The sequence below is a fragment of the Rhinopithecus roxellana genome, chromosome 7, assembly GCF_007565055.1.
Source record: "Rhinopithecus roxellana isolate Shanxi Qingling chromosome 7, ASM756505v1, whole genome shotgun sequence".
Taxonomy (NCBI): domain Eukaryota; kingdom Metazoa; phylum Chordata; class Mammalia; order Primates; family Cercopithecidae; genus Rhinopithecus; species Rhinopithecus roxellana.
Window position 1 is genome coordinate 33,750,300 of NC_044555.1, and position 15,881 is coordinate 33,766,180.

At 39.4% G+C, this 15,881-nt stretch overlaps 1 protein-coding gene across 13 annotated transcripts in view; it reads right to left on the bottom strand.

Moving 5' to 3' along the window:
- The window catches only part of HUWE1 (HECT, UBA and WWE domain containing E3 ubiquitin protein ligase 1), a 153,353-nt gene that overhangs the window by 42,224 nt on the left and 95,248 nt on the right, over window positions 1-15,881 (bottom strand). For 11 of the 13 annotated variants that reach the window (XM_030934819.1, XM_030934818.1, XM_030934827.1 and 8 more), the window contains 14 exons: window positions 15,565-15,792; window positions 14,176-14,298; window positions 13,579-13,674; window positions 12,730-12,999; window positions 11,573-11,725; window positions 9,992-10,119; window positions 9,700-9,781; window positions 7,914-8,090; window positions 7,093-7,252; window positions 6,465-6,823; window positions 3,759-3,954; window positions 2,332-2,499; window positions 1,065-1,210; window positions 570-636 (listed from right to left, as the gene is read on the bottom strand). In XM_030934819.1, coding sequence (XP_030790679.1) covers window positions 570-636; window positions 1,065-1,210; window positions 2,332-2,499; window positions 3,759-3,954; window positions 6,465-6,823; window positions 7,093-7,252; window positions 7,914-8,090; window positions 9,700-9,781; window positions 9,992-10,119; window positions 11,573-11,725; window positions 12,730-12,999; window positions 13,579-13,674; window positions 14,176-14,298; window positions 15,565-15,792 — 2,353 coding nt within the window. The remainder of the gene's footprint in view (window positions 1-569; window positions 637-1,064; window positions 1,211-2,331; window positions 2,500-3,758; window positions 3,955-6,464; window positions 6,824-7,092; window positions 7,253-7,913; window positions 8,091-9,699; window positions 9,782-9,991; window positions 10,120-11,572; window positions 11,726-12,729; window positions 13,000-13,578; window positions 13,675-14,175; window positions 14,299-15,564; window positions 15,793-15,881) is intronic. The other 2 variants (XM_030934825.1, XM_030934816.1) reach the window with 1 other exon arrangement.

Here is a 15,881-nt window from a genome sequence, read left to right on the forward strand (position 1 = left end):
AAATGAGTTAACCAATATTTCACTAATATTAGCCTTTTAAATTTATCTCCAGGAACTAGTATGATTTTAAACAAAATGTCTCCTAATTTGGATCACAAAGACCCTTCCTATATAAGGAGAAGCAGCTCTTTAAAGGTCTCATTAGACTTACTTCCACGTGACATTTTTCTAGTTCATGGTGAGTAGTCAACGGGCTCTGTTAACACTGCTGGAAGGCGGGAATCCACCACGTAAAGCATGTAGCTAGAATAGTATCACTGGCACAAAATCTCTGTAAGTCAGCTTTTAGAAGCCCCCAAAATAACTGTGGGGTGATTTAAAAAGTTAAAACTAAAATATGTTACCATAGCAACCATTACTAGGTTGGTTAACTTATAGTTCCATTAACTTTATCATATAGAGACTCTTTATTTACAGAACACCGAGCTCACCTGAGAAAGTTCACTTAGACAAGTAAACGTTAATAATTAAGTATGTATTCTCCTCCCCCCTGCACAGGACACCCATAGTTTTTTCAAGTTGTTTTCCTAAGGAATAAGAACACGGAAGGGAGAAAAGCAAATCATTACCCTCTCCTTGGGAGGTCCCAGATGCGGAAGTCTCAGTGGAGGCACCATCTGCAGCAAAGACCTGACTCTGTAGAAGAAGAAAACTCCTGAGCTATTATGAATTTCAAAAACACCCGTCTGCAAATGGCAGAACTCCTTCCCAGGGTACTGGCTTGGAATGCCACAGATTCTCTTTGGCCAACCTTTTAACCACCTTACACCTTTATACTATAATCTGTGGGAAGCCATTATAAATACAGTGACTGGGAGACTGCAGGGGGAGGTGGGGAAGGAAAAGGAAAAGAAAAAAAATTAAGGAAATAGTTCTAATCCTAGGAGAGGAAAAAAAAAATCTCCAGGGATACCCCAATTTTGTCTTTATAGTCAACAATTTACAAATACATCAAAATTAATACTTTTGAAATTCCCCTGGGATAGCCCTAAATACTGAGACATTTCAATACACAGGCATTAAAAAATGAGAAGAAAGATAATACGCTGTTGGAATTGACTTACATTAATGGAAAAACCTGACTGCGTATCAAAGTCACTGCTCTGACGCGTAAGTGACCGGTACTGCTGGTATACATCATCACCCATGTCTTGCAGGAGCTGGCCAACCTCTTGGGTCATACCCCCAGGTTTAGGATCAGATTTATCTGCTAGAAAAACAGTAACAACCATCAAAAACAAAATAAACCTCTTCTACAACTGGACAATGTTAATGCCTATCTAGTAGTCTTGGTCAATTTCACATCAAGTGGCTATGACTGTTTACATGGTGATATTATAGATAATGTTAGAGTGCCTCACCCTAATACTACAAAAACTAGTCTTGTGATCACAGGCAATTAACTTAGTCTCATTTTCCTAAGCTGTAACTATAAACCTTAAGTGAACACATCTGGCAGTATTGCTCATGCAGTGGTAGGTCAATAAATGATTGCCACAGCTATATAGCTGAACTATTTCGGGGAGGAGGTGATAAGATAGGGTAAAGATTCTGGGGTGGTAGGAGAACCAAGGAATTCTATATGGATCAGGGTGCTGTACAGATGAAAAGCACCAAAGTCAAGACTCAGATTTCTTTTACTTATTAAAGGCAATATTCATCAATTTTTGGCAATTCTGTGGACCTATTAAATAAGTATGTCCTGAATAAAATCCAGAAGGACCTTACTATAATGAAACCCTATGTTCCAAGCAACTCAATCATGACTTTCCTAGTGCTTGTAAGATGCACCTTAACTAGGAATAAAGGTGGATGGGTGTGGTGGTCTCAACAGTTAGGAAGCCCAGACACACCTCCTAATATTGTCTCCAGCTCATAAACAATAAAACAACAATAAAAAGGTTTTGCTTGAGTATGAAAACATTAGAGACTTCCTGGTGTCTTATTTTCAACCTCTCACAGAATGCTATTATGTCCTTTTAAATCTTTGTTCACTCTTCCCCCGTATGGTGTGTATTCTCATATAACAGAACTCTGGCAATCTCCTCATCCATGACAGGTTCATTTTAGAAATCACGTACACAAACAAATTTTCTTATCTATGCACCCTCACTAGGTAAGGTGACTCACCCTAAGGATTTACCATCACTATGGTATGTCATACTATATGACTATTAGCTTCTTCAAAGACATGCAATGGGTATCTTATTCATCTGAGCCCGAGTATGGGCACACAGCGAGTGCTCACTAAGCCATGAGTTGGCTGAAATGACCCAGGCAAAGTAACATATCCTCTAGTGCCCAGTCTCCTGAGGTAGGCTAGCCACATACCTTCCTCTGGAGCATGGTATGCAGCCAGAGCATTCAGCATATCATAGATCACTTCCTTGATAGTATCAGGGATGACAGGCAGAGGTGAGGGCTTCAAAGGGGTGGTCTTCACCAGCTGTACGGCATTAGGGCCTTTAATTCTAAGATTCTCAAATTCATCATCTGAAGCTAAGCCAAAATGAGAGAGAAAAACCAGTCAATCATGAACCAGTACCTAAACTACGTTATTAATAAAGACTCAGAAGGGTGCATGTGTAATATACAAGCTTAAGATAGGAGACCATTTTCAATTAATGTTCAAGTACTCTACTATAAAACCTGGTTTCTACTTTCCTTAAATTCCACAGGATTTAATACAGCCCTACCAAATAGTAAAGGCTTGTGTTAGAGAAAACTGGTTTTGAAATCCAGTTGTTACTTCAACAAACCTCAATTTTCTCACTCTTCTAATTTATTTTGAGGATTAAATGAGGATATAATTGAGAAATGCCCAGCACAGGGGCAGGCACATAGCTAGAACTTCCAAAATAATTTCATCCCCTTCCCAACTTTTTATTAAAAAACAAAACAAATCCAACAAACCTACAGAAAAGTTCAAATAGTGTAATATGATAAACATCTATATACTTTTCATCCAGAATTACCAAGTGACTACTCCTAAATACATCTACATGTAGCTCCTAAGATCAAGGACATACGTATTTTTTCTTTTTTATTACCAAAAAAGTCAGCAGAGAGGAGATCAAGGGTATTTTTCTACAAAACTGCAATACCATTATAATACTCCCCAAATTTAACAGATACAATTATATTACTTAATACATAGCACTCAGTTTTCTCCAAATCTCCTTTATCTGCATCCACAGCCCAACCAAGGCTGGCGGTGATTATCTCTCTAGACTACTTTTCTCTAGAAGAAATGATCCTGTATTTTTTTCTTTCATAACATTAATATTTTTGAAGAGTCTAGGCCAGTTGTCTTATATAGAACATCCCACAATTTGTATTTTTCTAATTGTTTCCTCATAATTAAATACAGGTCAAACATTTCTTGACAGGAATACACAGATGATGTCTATTTCCCACTGTGTTACACGAGACGTACATCCATTTAATCCTCAATTATCACTTGATTTGTAAACCATTAACTATATGTAAAGCCTACTGCCCCACTAAAATGAGCTCTTTGAAGGGAAGGACTAGAATGAATGAGTCCTCAGTGTCTCTGGCAGGGATTACAACAGAGCCAGGCCCAGAGAAGCTACTGAAGTACCTACTGAATTGACCCAAATGATCAACTAGCTAGCAAATGTCCTAATAGTTGCCTAAGGAGGCTCTTCAAGTCACAGACCTCCTCATAGATAAATTTCTGGATTTATACCAGGCCACAAACTTAATCTCAAAGGCCAGGAGCAAGTGAAACTTACCAGTTCCTGAGCCTCGAGGGGCAGGAAGGGCGATGCGGATACAGCAGTTGGCCACTTCTGTGAATATGTCTGGATTGCGGCATGCGGCTGGCCCGAGGACACGAAGGATGTAGTTGATCTCCCGAGAGCCGAGACTGCCAGACACAACACCAGAGGTAGTGCTACCAGCTCCACTTGTAGCTGCTGAGCGAACAACCTAGTAAAGAGAGAAAGAAACACCGCCGATTAAACACTACTTTCTAAAAATACAACTGCAGTCAAGGAAGAGTTACCAAGACTAAAAGCTTTTGATTTTTGGGAGAATGATATTTCATTTTTAAGTACTGTCCCATCCTTTCTTGATTCAAAAAACCTGGCTTATAAAAAAGTTGCAGCATGTCTCAAAACTGTCAAGTATTAGACCAGACTGCATGTGATCTTTACAGAAAATGGGAGATGTGTCAAGACTATAGATCCCACATAACTTCCACATTAAAGTGTCAGCTCCTGAGCCTCTCCGAACTGTTAAAATTTTAAATCAGAATGGTTCAAAAATATGTAACACTGTAATCCACTTAGTGTACAGGAACACAATTAAATATTTTCTTTATGTCTCAAAGTCAACCATCAGTCTGAGATAATGATAGCCACTGGAGATACTGAACTATTTATATATTGTTTGCCTTGATAACATAGGGCTTACATATAGCTATGCTTTTGCTCTTCTCATAAAATTGCTTGTTAATAATGGAAAATCCATGAAAGCATGAAAAAAATAACTCAATTGTATTATTTTCCATTATCTATAATTTCGCAAACTACATGCGCACAATGAAAAACATCTTTTGGTTATCTTAATGCCTTTTTCTTTTTTTAACCAAATCAATCATGCCCTTTAGTGTATTATAACCTCTGTATCTTGCCTGTCTGGCTGTAATTATAAAATAATTTCCATTTAATAAACACAGAAAAGTTTAATTTCAATATAAAGGATGAGCCATAATTTATCCAATCCTCTACTGCTGGACATTAGACCTCTAGTTTCTTGATATTACAAGCAATTCCACAGTGAACATTCTTACATATGCATCTTGGCATACTTGATGTTAGTTATCAGACAAATTCTTAGCCATAGAATTTCTAGGTCAAAGGATAAACCGAGAGTATCAAACTGCCCTCCAATGTGGCTACACCAATTTCCACTCCTACCAAAAGTTAAGAGTATGCCTGCTTTTCCACACCCGTACTAGTAATGAATAGTATCAAGAGTTTACATTTTGCCATCTTGATACATTAAGACTGTCACTGGTGTTCCTTTGTTCCCCACACCCCAACTATAATTTACCTAAAGTTTAAAACTTTAAAAGTTTTCCCTCATCCAATGAGGACTTACACTTTCTCCTAGCACTTTGAACTTGTAACTTTTAAACATTTATTTATAGAAAGTATTTCAAGTTTCTAAAATCAGAATTGAGTTGTATACAGTTGTTCCTTCCCTGCTGGGTTATCTCCTGGACTGTGGATCACTGTACAAGCTACCTTAAACAGCTCTCTCTCTTGATTTGGCACATGTGAGGTGAAATCAAGCAGGCTGTGTAAAGAACTGTCTGAAGAATCTAAAATGTATACTCAGATATACAAAAACTGATACCACTTTTCTGGCAAGCAAGTTAAAAAAATACTTGTAATACTTTTTGATCCAATTACTAAAAATCCCTAAGTAACCATCTTAAACATGAACAAAGTTAGGCACAAAAACGCATATTGCAACACTACTTATAAATGCAGGAAATAATGTCCTAAGAGAGGAAAATGGAAGCAAAGTCTAGTAACAGTCATTATTGATGACAAAGAATCAGTAGAAGAAAGGATTTTATAGAAGTACTGAGAAGGAAAAGCCTCACTAGTAGGACATTTGCCCCTCACCCCTCCACTGTTGTCTGTTTTTTTTTTTTTTTTTTTTTTTTTTGAGACGGAGTCTCACTCTGTCACCCAGGCTGGGGAGCAGTGGTGCCATCTCGACTCACTGCAACCTCCGCCTCCCAAGTAGCTGGGATTACAGGCCATGCCACCACACCCAGCTGGTCTTGAACTTCTGACCTCAGGTGATCTACTTGCCTCGGCCTCCCAAAGTGCTGGGATTAGAGGTGTGAGCTACCACGCCCAGCCTGTTGTCAAAACTTTACAAATGTTTTTATTTTTTATAATTATGTTCCTATTTCTTCCACTGCTTTATAAGTTTCCCAAAATATAATAACCTGTTTTCTGATCTGCACAATGGGTATTTGTTAAGTGTCTATCACAGTACCTGGCAGATTACAAACATTCAAAAAGCTTTAACTATACTTTTATATTCCAAAATACATTGTTTTGAGAATATGCTCTTGGCTGAACACCTGAGAGGTACTCCTAACAAAGGAATGATTTTGAAGGTATGAACTTAGGGGAAGGTATCCCAGTTCTTTACTAACAGTTTTTGGCTTGGTTAATGAAACCTAGATTTAAAAAAAAAAAAAAAAAAAGAAACCCAGATTGCTGGAGAGGACTTTCTAGCAATAGGATCATCCCTCCCAAGCACAGAGTTGGAAATTCTGTTGGGCGGAGTATAGAGTATACATATCCAGCTATAGATATGTAAGAAGAACCAGAAGTCTATTTGTTCTCAGACCAAGGAGAACAAAGGTATGATGTAAAGCTAAACCAGAATCTGATACAAAACACACTCACCTTTTCCATGGTATGACGAAGGGTACAGGGGTCCTCAATGATATGTCTTAAGAGAAGGGTGACCAGGGGAGTAAACCCATTGAAGCCTGAGCTCTGGGTCAAATTCAAGATCATGCGGGTACTCTTCAGTTCTGCAAACATCATGGCATATTTGTGGTCCCGGGTGAGCCTCAGGCAGAGACGAAGGGTGGCATGCAAAGTATCTGGGTCCACAGGGACTCCCAGCATGCTCACACAGGCCCGGATTAAAACAGTCACCATATCTTCTGTCAAGCCCTGGATCAGGATCTCCCCGATTTTTGTTTCCTCCAGGCTTGTCTCCTTTTCAGTGTTTGTACCCTCTAGGGCCAAAGGGGTATCTATGAAATGGGAAAATAACAGTTTAAGACAGTTTAACTTGACGTTTATTTCCTTCCACGCCTCCCTCCTAAGTAACTGGCCAAGCACGTGGGTCCTATTAAGAGAAGCACGCCAAATACCAATTTTAAGACCAGATGAAAAAGCATAAGGGAGGCCTATACATCTTTAATCTGTTAATCAAGCTGATGAAAATAACTCGCAATGAAACTGGCCAGACCTTAAGCCACAAAGGCACATTAGCTTTAGGTAAAACACTCTTGGTACATACCATTGCCTTTATTTTCTTTACGTTTGATATCCATTTCTTTGCTTTCTTCCAGCGTCTTCTCTAGTTCCTGTCCATTGCTGTTTTTTGAATTTTTATTCAGCCGAGGTACCCTGAGGAGAGTCAGCATCACAGGGCGTCGGTTCCCTGTTTCCTCATTAACCTAGGAATTCAAACAGACATTAAAAAAACCTCTACCAAAAAGGAATTATAAAGGTGGGGAAGGGGAGGGACATCTCCCAGATAAAATGCTACAACAGAAGGAACTCTGGCAATTTATCTCACCTTTATCATTTACAGAGAAAAAACCTGAAAGTCCCCAGAAGGCAAGTGGCATACACAAGGCCTTATAATGAACTGTAAACCTTCCAACAGAGCAAATACCATCCTTAACCACTCCCTAGCCCTTGACTAAACACTTAAAATCATTTCTAAGAGGGATAGTATCAAATTGCCACAGACCCAAGGTCTAATCAATGACCTTAGGAAGACTCGATTTTCTGAAATCTATACTTAATTAGGTAATGGTAACTCTCCTCCTCGTAACACGTTAGGAATGCTGGTTCATAAAGAAGAAAACCAAAACACCCCTCTTTTTGATAAAGTTTACAGTAGGGGTGTCCAATCTTTTGGCTTCCCTGGACCACACTGGAAGAAGAATTGTCTTGGGCCACACATAAAAACTACACTAACGATATTTGATAAGCTAAAAAGAACAACAAAAAAAACCTCAATGTGTGGTGTTGGGCTGCATTCAAAGCCATCCTGAGCCACATGTGGCCTGTGGTCCATGGGTTAGACAAGCTTGGTGAGTGAGCATGTACCTGCACCATTGTAGTGAACTGGACAGTGTATCTTCTTCGGCCTGCAGTGAATCGCACACTTGTCTCTCCAGATTTCCAGGCAGAATCAATAGTGCTATTGTTGCTTGCACTGTAACTACACCAACGCCCAGAGCGATCATCAAACCAGCGCCAGTTGTTGCTGTTGGATTGCAGGTACTGAATATAAAAGTACAAAGTTTCTTTGTATTCCTTTCAAGGTTGATTATTAGAAAAAATAGTAACTTCATCAGTGTTCACTGCTAAAACTCAACCAGGAAAAAGAAATACACTGGACAATTAATAAATTTTAAAAACCAAGAGAAAAACTTTCATATGCATTTACTCTCACATTCCTTAGTCTCTCCGCTACACGTTTAAAATCGTGTCTTCTAAAGTTCAGATGATGAAAACTTAATCCCTAATTTAACAGTGTTGGGAGGTGGGGCCTAATAAAAGAAAATTACATCATGGGGACTCTGTCCCTCACGAATGGATTAATGTCATTATCCAGGGACTGGGTTAGTTATTGTGACTGGGTTGGTTATAAAAGCGAGTTTGGGCCGGGCGCGGTGGCTCACGCCTGTAATCCCAGCACTTTGGGAGGCCGAGGCAGGTGGATCGCCTGAGGTCGGGAGTTCAAGACCAGCCTGACCAACATGGAGAAACCCCGTCTCTACTAAAAATACAAAATTAGCTGGGGTGGTGGCGCACGCCTGTAATCCCAGCTACTCAGGAGGCTGAGGCAGGAGAATCACTTGAACCCGGGAGGCGGAGGTTGTGGTGAGCCGAGATCGCGCCATTGCACTCCAGCCTGGGCAAAAAGAGTGAAACTCTGTCTCAAAAAAAATAAAAATAAAATAAAAGAAAGTTTGGACACCTCTTCCTCTTCCATAACAGAAGGATGCAGCACTAAGGCTGTCACCAGATGTGGTCCCTTAGATCAGCCTCTAGAACTATGAGCCAAATAAACTTGTACAGTTTATACTAAATATCTTTCTTTTTTGGAGACAGGGTCTGGCTCTGTCACCTAGGCTGGAGTGCAGTGAAGCAATCTCGGCTTGGTTCACTACAACCTCTGCCTCCCGGGCTCTAGCCCCACCTCAGCCTCCTGAGTAGCTGGGACCATAGGTGCGCGCCACTACGCCTGGCTAATTTTTGTATTTTTTGGAGAGATGGGGTTTCACCACGTGTTGCCCAAGCTGGTCTTCAACTCCTGAACTCAGGTAATCCACCTGTCTCAGCCTCCCAAAGTGCTGGGATTACAGGCGTGAGCCTACAGTGCCCAGCCTATAGTTTATAAATTAGTCCGTGGTATTGTTATAGCAACAGCAAAACAGACTAAGGTACTTTTCCTAGACAAAAAAACTATCTACAGTCCCTTATCTTGCCATCTTCTACTTTCCGTTTGTTTCCACTGATTTTCCCTAAAAGGGGAATGATCACCTGAGATGTACTGAAACAAAAATCCTGTTCCCAAGGACGTAGTGAGATGATGTGGCATAATAATCTTGATCTAAGGAGTGTTTGCTTTTTGGAAGGATTGCTGTATACTCAGTCCTTTACGTAACAGAAAAGCCACTCCTCCTCTGGAGATAGCATGCTCCTTCAAAATTTACTTCCACAGTAAATTATTCAGAAGAGAAACCTAGCTAGGAAAATCCCTAAAGAGATTTATACATTGGTCAGAGACTTCTACATTCTTCACTACTCTCTCATATTCTCTTCTGGTCTACTCTTGCCTCAGGAAGCTAAACCGTCCTGCAATCACACATACTACATTACACACCTTCGTCATCTGGGCTCTCCTTTTTGAGGAGATGGCTGTCTTTTCATAGAAATCAATCAGGAGCAACACTGGTGTGATCCACCTAAAAAAGAAAAATGATCTGTTTTGGGCAAGCAAGAAACCTGCACGAATTGGGAAAATGTATCTTAATTTCATTAGGTGCTTCCTTTATAATTTTAAAACTACAGAAGTACCACAAATTTGCCCCATACATGCCTCAGAAGAGTACCTGATTCAGGCCCATGTCCCAGGGAAACAGAAATGAAACTAGGATAAATATAGGGTCACTCACTTTGGGGTCTGGACTTCCTTCTGCTCCTTGGCTGCCTGGAGGCAGGGCTGAACCACTTCCAAGAGTTTGATTAGGACATTAAGGATGCCACTCGATTCAACCACCCAAGCACAAGGTAGCTTCAACTCCTGATAGATCAAAGGGAAAAACAAAAGAACCAGATACCAATTTCTACTCAGTATCAAAGATTAGCATGGGATAGCGGAACATAAGGGTAAATAATAATAGAATTGGTTGAATTCAAATTTTACCCCTTAGCATCTACCAGTTGTGTAATCTAAGATGTGTTAAATTTTCTAGGCTTTGGCTTCCTCATGGGTCAGAGGAAATAATTTTTACCTTCAGAATAATTGTGATGATTGAGGTTTTATATATACATTAATATAAAGTACCCAGTGCCTGGCATATTAGTATATGCTTAATATGGAAACGGTTTGTCACCTAGGCTGTGCAGTCTAACGGTGTTGAAGTTGTAAAGCTTTAGATTTACAGAGAAATTTTATAATCTTTCAAGGAAAATGGAATAATTAAACGCAGTTAATGGTTTGTCTTACTGGGGCTACACTAAAGTGTTACTTTTAACAGGAACTCACTGGAAGTAAATGTCCAAGGATAGGTAATTATTTAAATGAATTAGAGAACATTCAAAAGATGGAGTAATGTGTATAGCAAATAGGAAAATAGTCGTAATAAAACAAAAAGAATATAAAACTTTCTATACAGTCTTATCCCAATGTTTAAATGAACAGGAAAAAATACTAAAAGAAAATACAAGACTGTTACTTGTGATTTGTTTAAGATGGGGGTCCATGAATGATTCTCTCTTTAGTACTCTGAAACCTTTCCCACAAGTATCTCTTTACAAAGTGCTACAGTAAGAGTTATCACTTCTATGATAAAGGAAACCCCCAAGACAGCTGTTACACAGTTTGACTCTTATATTGGACTTATCTCCTGAGTATGTAAAGGGTTCACTTCATTAAGTTCAGGTTTTAAAAATAGTGAGCCACAGTTGAAGTCATTTGACCAAAGTCAGTTGCCTTCTAGTTCCTATGTTGGTTGGATCAGGTCTTGCCCAAACCACTCTCTTGCCTCAAATAATCTGCTGACTAAATAGGCAAGGAAAAGAGAGAGGAATCTGATTCCATCTAATGCCTAATATTGACCACATTCAATTTGCATACCCTACTCTACTATGTGGCTGCCAGTTAAGTTTCCTCAGAGCAAAAATATTCTATGACCAAGCTCTTTTAGTAATTTAAATACTTTTCTTTTAAACTACCACCTCATAATTCTGACTCAATTCAATTAATGCTTGTTCTCAGAAGCCCTTCTCATATAAATCCAAAGTGATGCATACGACTTTCCTAAACCCAGATAAAACTGTTGACATCACTCTAACACAGAATGCTGTATTTTTATACGTAATTATGTGCATTTTAGCCTATCAGAAACTGGGCTGATGAAATGCAGGACTCATGCCTTATTCTTCTCTTTATCGTCTTCAATTCCTCATATATGGTAAGTGTTTGGTAATTCTTTCATAAATGAATTACAGGGCCCCAAAGATCTAAAACTTACCTCAAAAAGTAGCGTTAAAAGCAAGATTCTAGTAGCCAAATTGGAGGCCTGGGGCAGTGTGGCCATCTGACTTATCCACTCTGACACGGTTTTTGTGTCACTTGTTGTCAGGGGAAGAGCAGCTTTGATCAATACATCAGCAGCTTCCCACACCTAGAAGAACAAAGAAAGGTTTAAGTCACGGAACCTCAGAGCAAGATGAGGTTTCTGAAAATATTCTCAATCTTTTAAAATACTCCCTCTGCCTCCAACACATCCACTGAAGAAAGGTAGGTAAATCTAACATATTTACCATAGGGATTTAGAATCTATATCAAAAGATGTATGCTACTAAAGGATCACCACTAAACAATTACTTTATTAGGCTAGACTATAAGAAGCCTAAAATCTAAGTTAAAGGAAATGATATTTTAAAACTTCCTGGTGCATACAGTCAACCCCAAAAAGGTTCTATCAACTTACACTTCCATCAGTAATCTTTCATTATCTCTCAGAATTACTGTTAAAAAATACACTAAAACTTTCTGTGAAAAAAAGTTTTATCCAGTTTTCCTTTACTTACGTTCTCGTGCATTAAAGTTCTATTTTACAAAGCTCAGAAAAAAGTTTTCCTTTATTTCTTTCCCTGCTTCTAGAATGAACCATTATATAAAACAAGATTCCAACAACTTAAATACAATAGAAATGTTAACTGGCTATCTGGGTGTGGGGATTTAAGGTAATTTCTTTCTTATCCCACTTCTATAATTAGCATACAGTAATTTCATAATGAGAGAAAAGAAAAAGAGGACAAGTAACAGGTCACAAGTATTCATCAGGATGGGGACTCAGTTGTTCAAGTCGCTGTTACATAGGAAAAAACATTTATTCAGTATTAGTCCAGGGGACGAACTTGACTCAAGGGTGAGGCACATTTTGGACATTTTATTAAGAGAAAAGTAGAAAAGGAGAGCTTTGTTTTTCCCTTCTAAAGACATTTTTGTGTGTGTGATGTAGTTAAAACACTGTTTCAGGATTACCAGATCGAAATAATCCAAATAGAGAATATACCCCTATCAGGTAGAATGAAAATATGCTGATTTTTCAGAAATCAGGTTTTGACACAGGCAGACAAACCACTTCACATACTCCCCTCTTCTGACCCCTTGAGAGCTCACCTGATTGACTACTTGCTTCAGAATCATGTCACGATAATCTGCTCCATTACGTTTGATTGCTGTCATGATCAGGTCACACACACGGTATACTGTGTCTGGCAGCTCATCAAGAAGGTGGAAGCAGCCTGGCAACATAGTATCTGTGAAAGTGTGGAGCTCATCTTGTTCCAACGGGTCAGCATCCTGGAACTTCTCTAGACATTTAGCCTCTTCCTCTTCCTGCTTTTCCCGAGCTTTCCGTTCCTCTTCCTCCTTCCGGCAAGCAACTTCCTGGAAGCAGGGAAGGAAGTGTGAATAGTACACAGGAGAGGAGGAGGAAAGATAAGAGAGACTCTGAGAATGTATTTGCTCTACCATATGAATACCCTCAACCTTCTCCTCAAGCAGCTGATACTTTCATCCAGGGTGTGGCAGCCACAAAGTTTAAGGCAAGACAGGGAAGGTAGAAGGGAGGGACGCTTCAAACAACTTCCACTGTCAAGTCGTTTCCAGCATTCTATACTACCTCCTGCAAAATCATTTCTAGACACTGTTCTATATTCTCTGCCAGCAGGGAAAATTAAAGTAACTGTCACCTAGGAATATACAGCCACGTTCGGCCTAATGGCACTACTGAGTACACTTTGGGTCTCTTATTTGACAATAAAGATTAATGCTTCATCTGTCTCCCTTAAAGTTTCAGGTCAATACAAGGTAGCTCAATGACAGATGGCAAAGCTGGGATTAGCACTCTTCTCAGGTCTTCCCTTAGATTTGAATTCTATCATTACTTTGCAATTACAGCAGAATGTTCACAGAATACTAAGATTCATATGTCATGCCCTTTAGGATGCAGTGTCCTATAGTTACCTCAGGTGACTCTGCCCTTTGATCCATTGGAATATCCTGTCCCAGAGACATAGCAATTGCTCTCATCATCTGGTCCTCTTCAGACATGCTGAGATCCTACAGAGTATTAAGAGAATAGCCAGTGAGGAGACACATTCAAAACAAAGAAACCCAACGAGACCACTGCAACTCATAGTGAATCAGACATCTTGTGCTCAAGCTAAAGAGAGAGGAAGGGGCTCAAAATGCTGCTCTTGTATAAGTCAAAACCAATCAGGCTTATGTGGTTACTACAAACAAGAACAGATGAGGAAAATCACATGTAAAATTAAGTACAGAAAGGGGGCTTCAATGTGACCATCTATTCTACATCTTAGAAAAGTGTGCCTCTTCTATTGTTTTGTGACTGGGGATTCTTCTGAAAACAAAGTATAGTAATTTGTACTGCTAGGGGATAGAAAACTTCTGTTATTATGAAGAGAAAATACTGGCATGGACATGTCTGAAAATGAGAAGCAGTTTATAGAAAGGAAGACCAATGACAGAATAATAAGGGGAAAAAGGACTTCAGCAGTCAAACCAATATCCTGGAAAATCACTGCTCCTGAGCCAACTTACCCGAACAACTCCTCCCATGATTGGAGGGGGGTGGGTTAGAAGGTACTCTGTGGCCTGCTCCATGGTGCTGGTGTTCAACAGTGCCTCCATGGCATGTTCCCTTGTGAAGCCCATGTCCATGAGCTACATAAAGAATGCAAGGGCTCAGAATCACATAATAAGAGAAATCCAAATACATTTTTAAAAGGAAGGAACCTTTTCAAGATGGAAATAACTTTTTCTAACTTCACCTGAGCTGAGAGCATTTCTGGGCTAGGGCAATTAGCTAAAATGAACAATCCCTTCTGTTTGGTACTTCTATAACATTCTAAGCTACACATTGGGTAAGGAGCCAAGAAGATTCTCAATTTCATCCTCTAAAAAAGTTAGGAGGGGGGATGCATGGTTATTATGATTAACAGAATTATTATAATTAAAAGATTGAGACTCATGCAAAGAAGTATAAATTGGTCCCAATTTTCTGGAAAACAAACTGGTAACAGACCAAGTGCCTGAAAAACTGACCTAATTATTCTACTACCAGGCAATAATCATGAGACGTATGTAAGGATTGGTACATAAGGAAACTATACAACACAGTGTTAAAACATCAAACTGTAAGAAAATTAGCATCCAACAATAAAATAATGACCAATTAGTAAAAAAAAGTTCTTGATAACAGCAATACAAGTATACATATTGCTTGATGTTAATGATGTAAAAATTAGGCACAAAACTGACTGAAAAAGGAGACAATGACTATCTTGCGTGATAAAATTATGAATGCCTTTTAAAAGTCTTGTATTTTCCAAATTTGGTAATGAGAGTACTAAAAAACGGGACAAGTGTATATAGTAGACAGATTTGAACAGGACTCTAGACACAAAGCTAACACACATACATACAAACTCCAGGAAGAAAACGTTAAAATGCTCTTTGAGATGGAAGTGGCAGGACTTTACGTGCCTTTCCCCTCCCCTCTTTCTAGCCTCCCAACTTTTAAAATGCCCCTTATACATTTTATTTGCAAGTGAAAACAAAAGTTTTGTAGGTGACCAAGGTTACAGAAAGCTCTTGCTGGAAAATAAATCTGGTTCACAATATCCATTCTCTTTACAGGTTAACCAGAAAGTTAACTGAGGACAGTTTGCCTCCCCTGAGGCAGCAGGAGGCTACTGAGAATACTCATCAACATGCTTGAGAGGAGTATTACCTGTGCAGAGCATCAGGACTATATTCCAAGTTTTCCCCAGGAGAAAAAAAATAAATACTAAGAGAAGGAGCAAATTTAAACTGTCTCCTGGTTAATGTGATCAGGGACTTAGTGGTGTGTGAGCTTAGAAAATCCATAAGCATCACACTCCACTGGGTGCAAAGTCTGGACCTTGGAGTGTGAGGCCAGCACCCTACCTGTTGCAGTTGTTGCTGGTTGACTTGAGGTTCTCGGCGGGAGCCACCTTCCTCTTGCCCTGTATCCTCTTCTCGAGACCCCTCCTTCTCCTTGCTTAGTCTCTCTCGAATCACAGGTTCTCCTCGGAGGATGTGGCACAGAATGGCCAGCATGGATTCAGCCATTCGTCCACCATATACCTTCAGAGGTTTCCGGTTCCATAGGTTTTTGATGCAAGTAAAGGCTGCCTATAAGTAATTTGAAAAGTGTGTGATAATCATTTTGCCTCAATTCAAAGCTCAGAAAGATTAAGTTAAAGACCTATGGAACAGTCCTT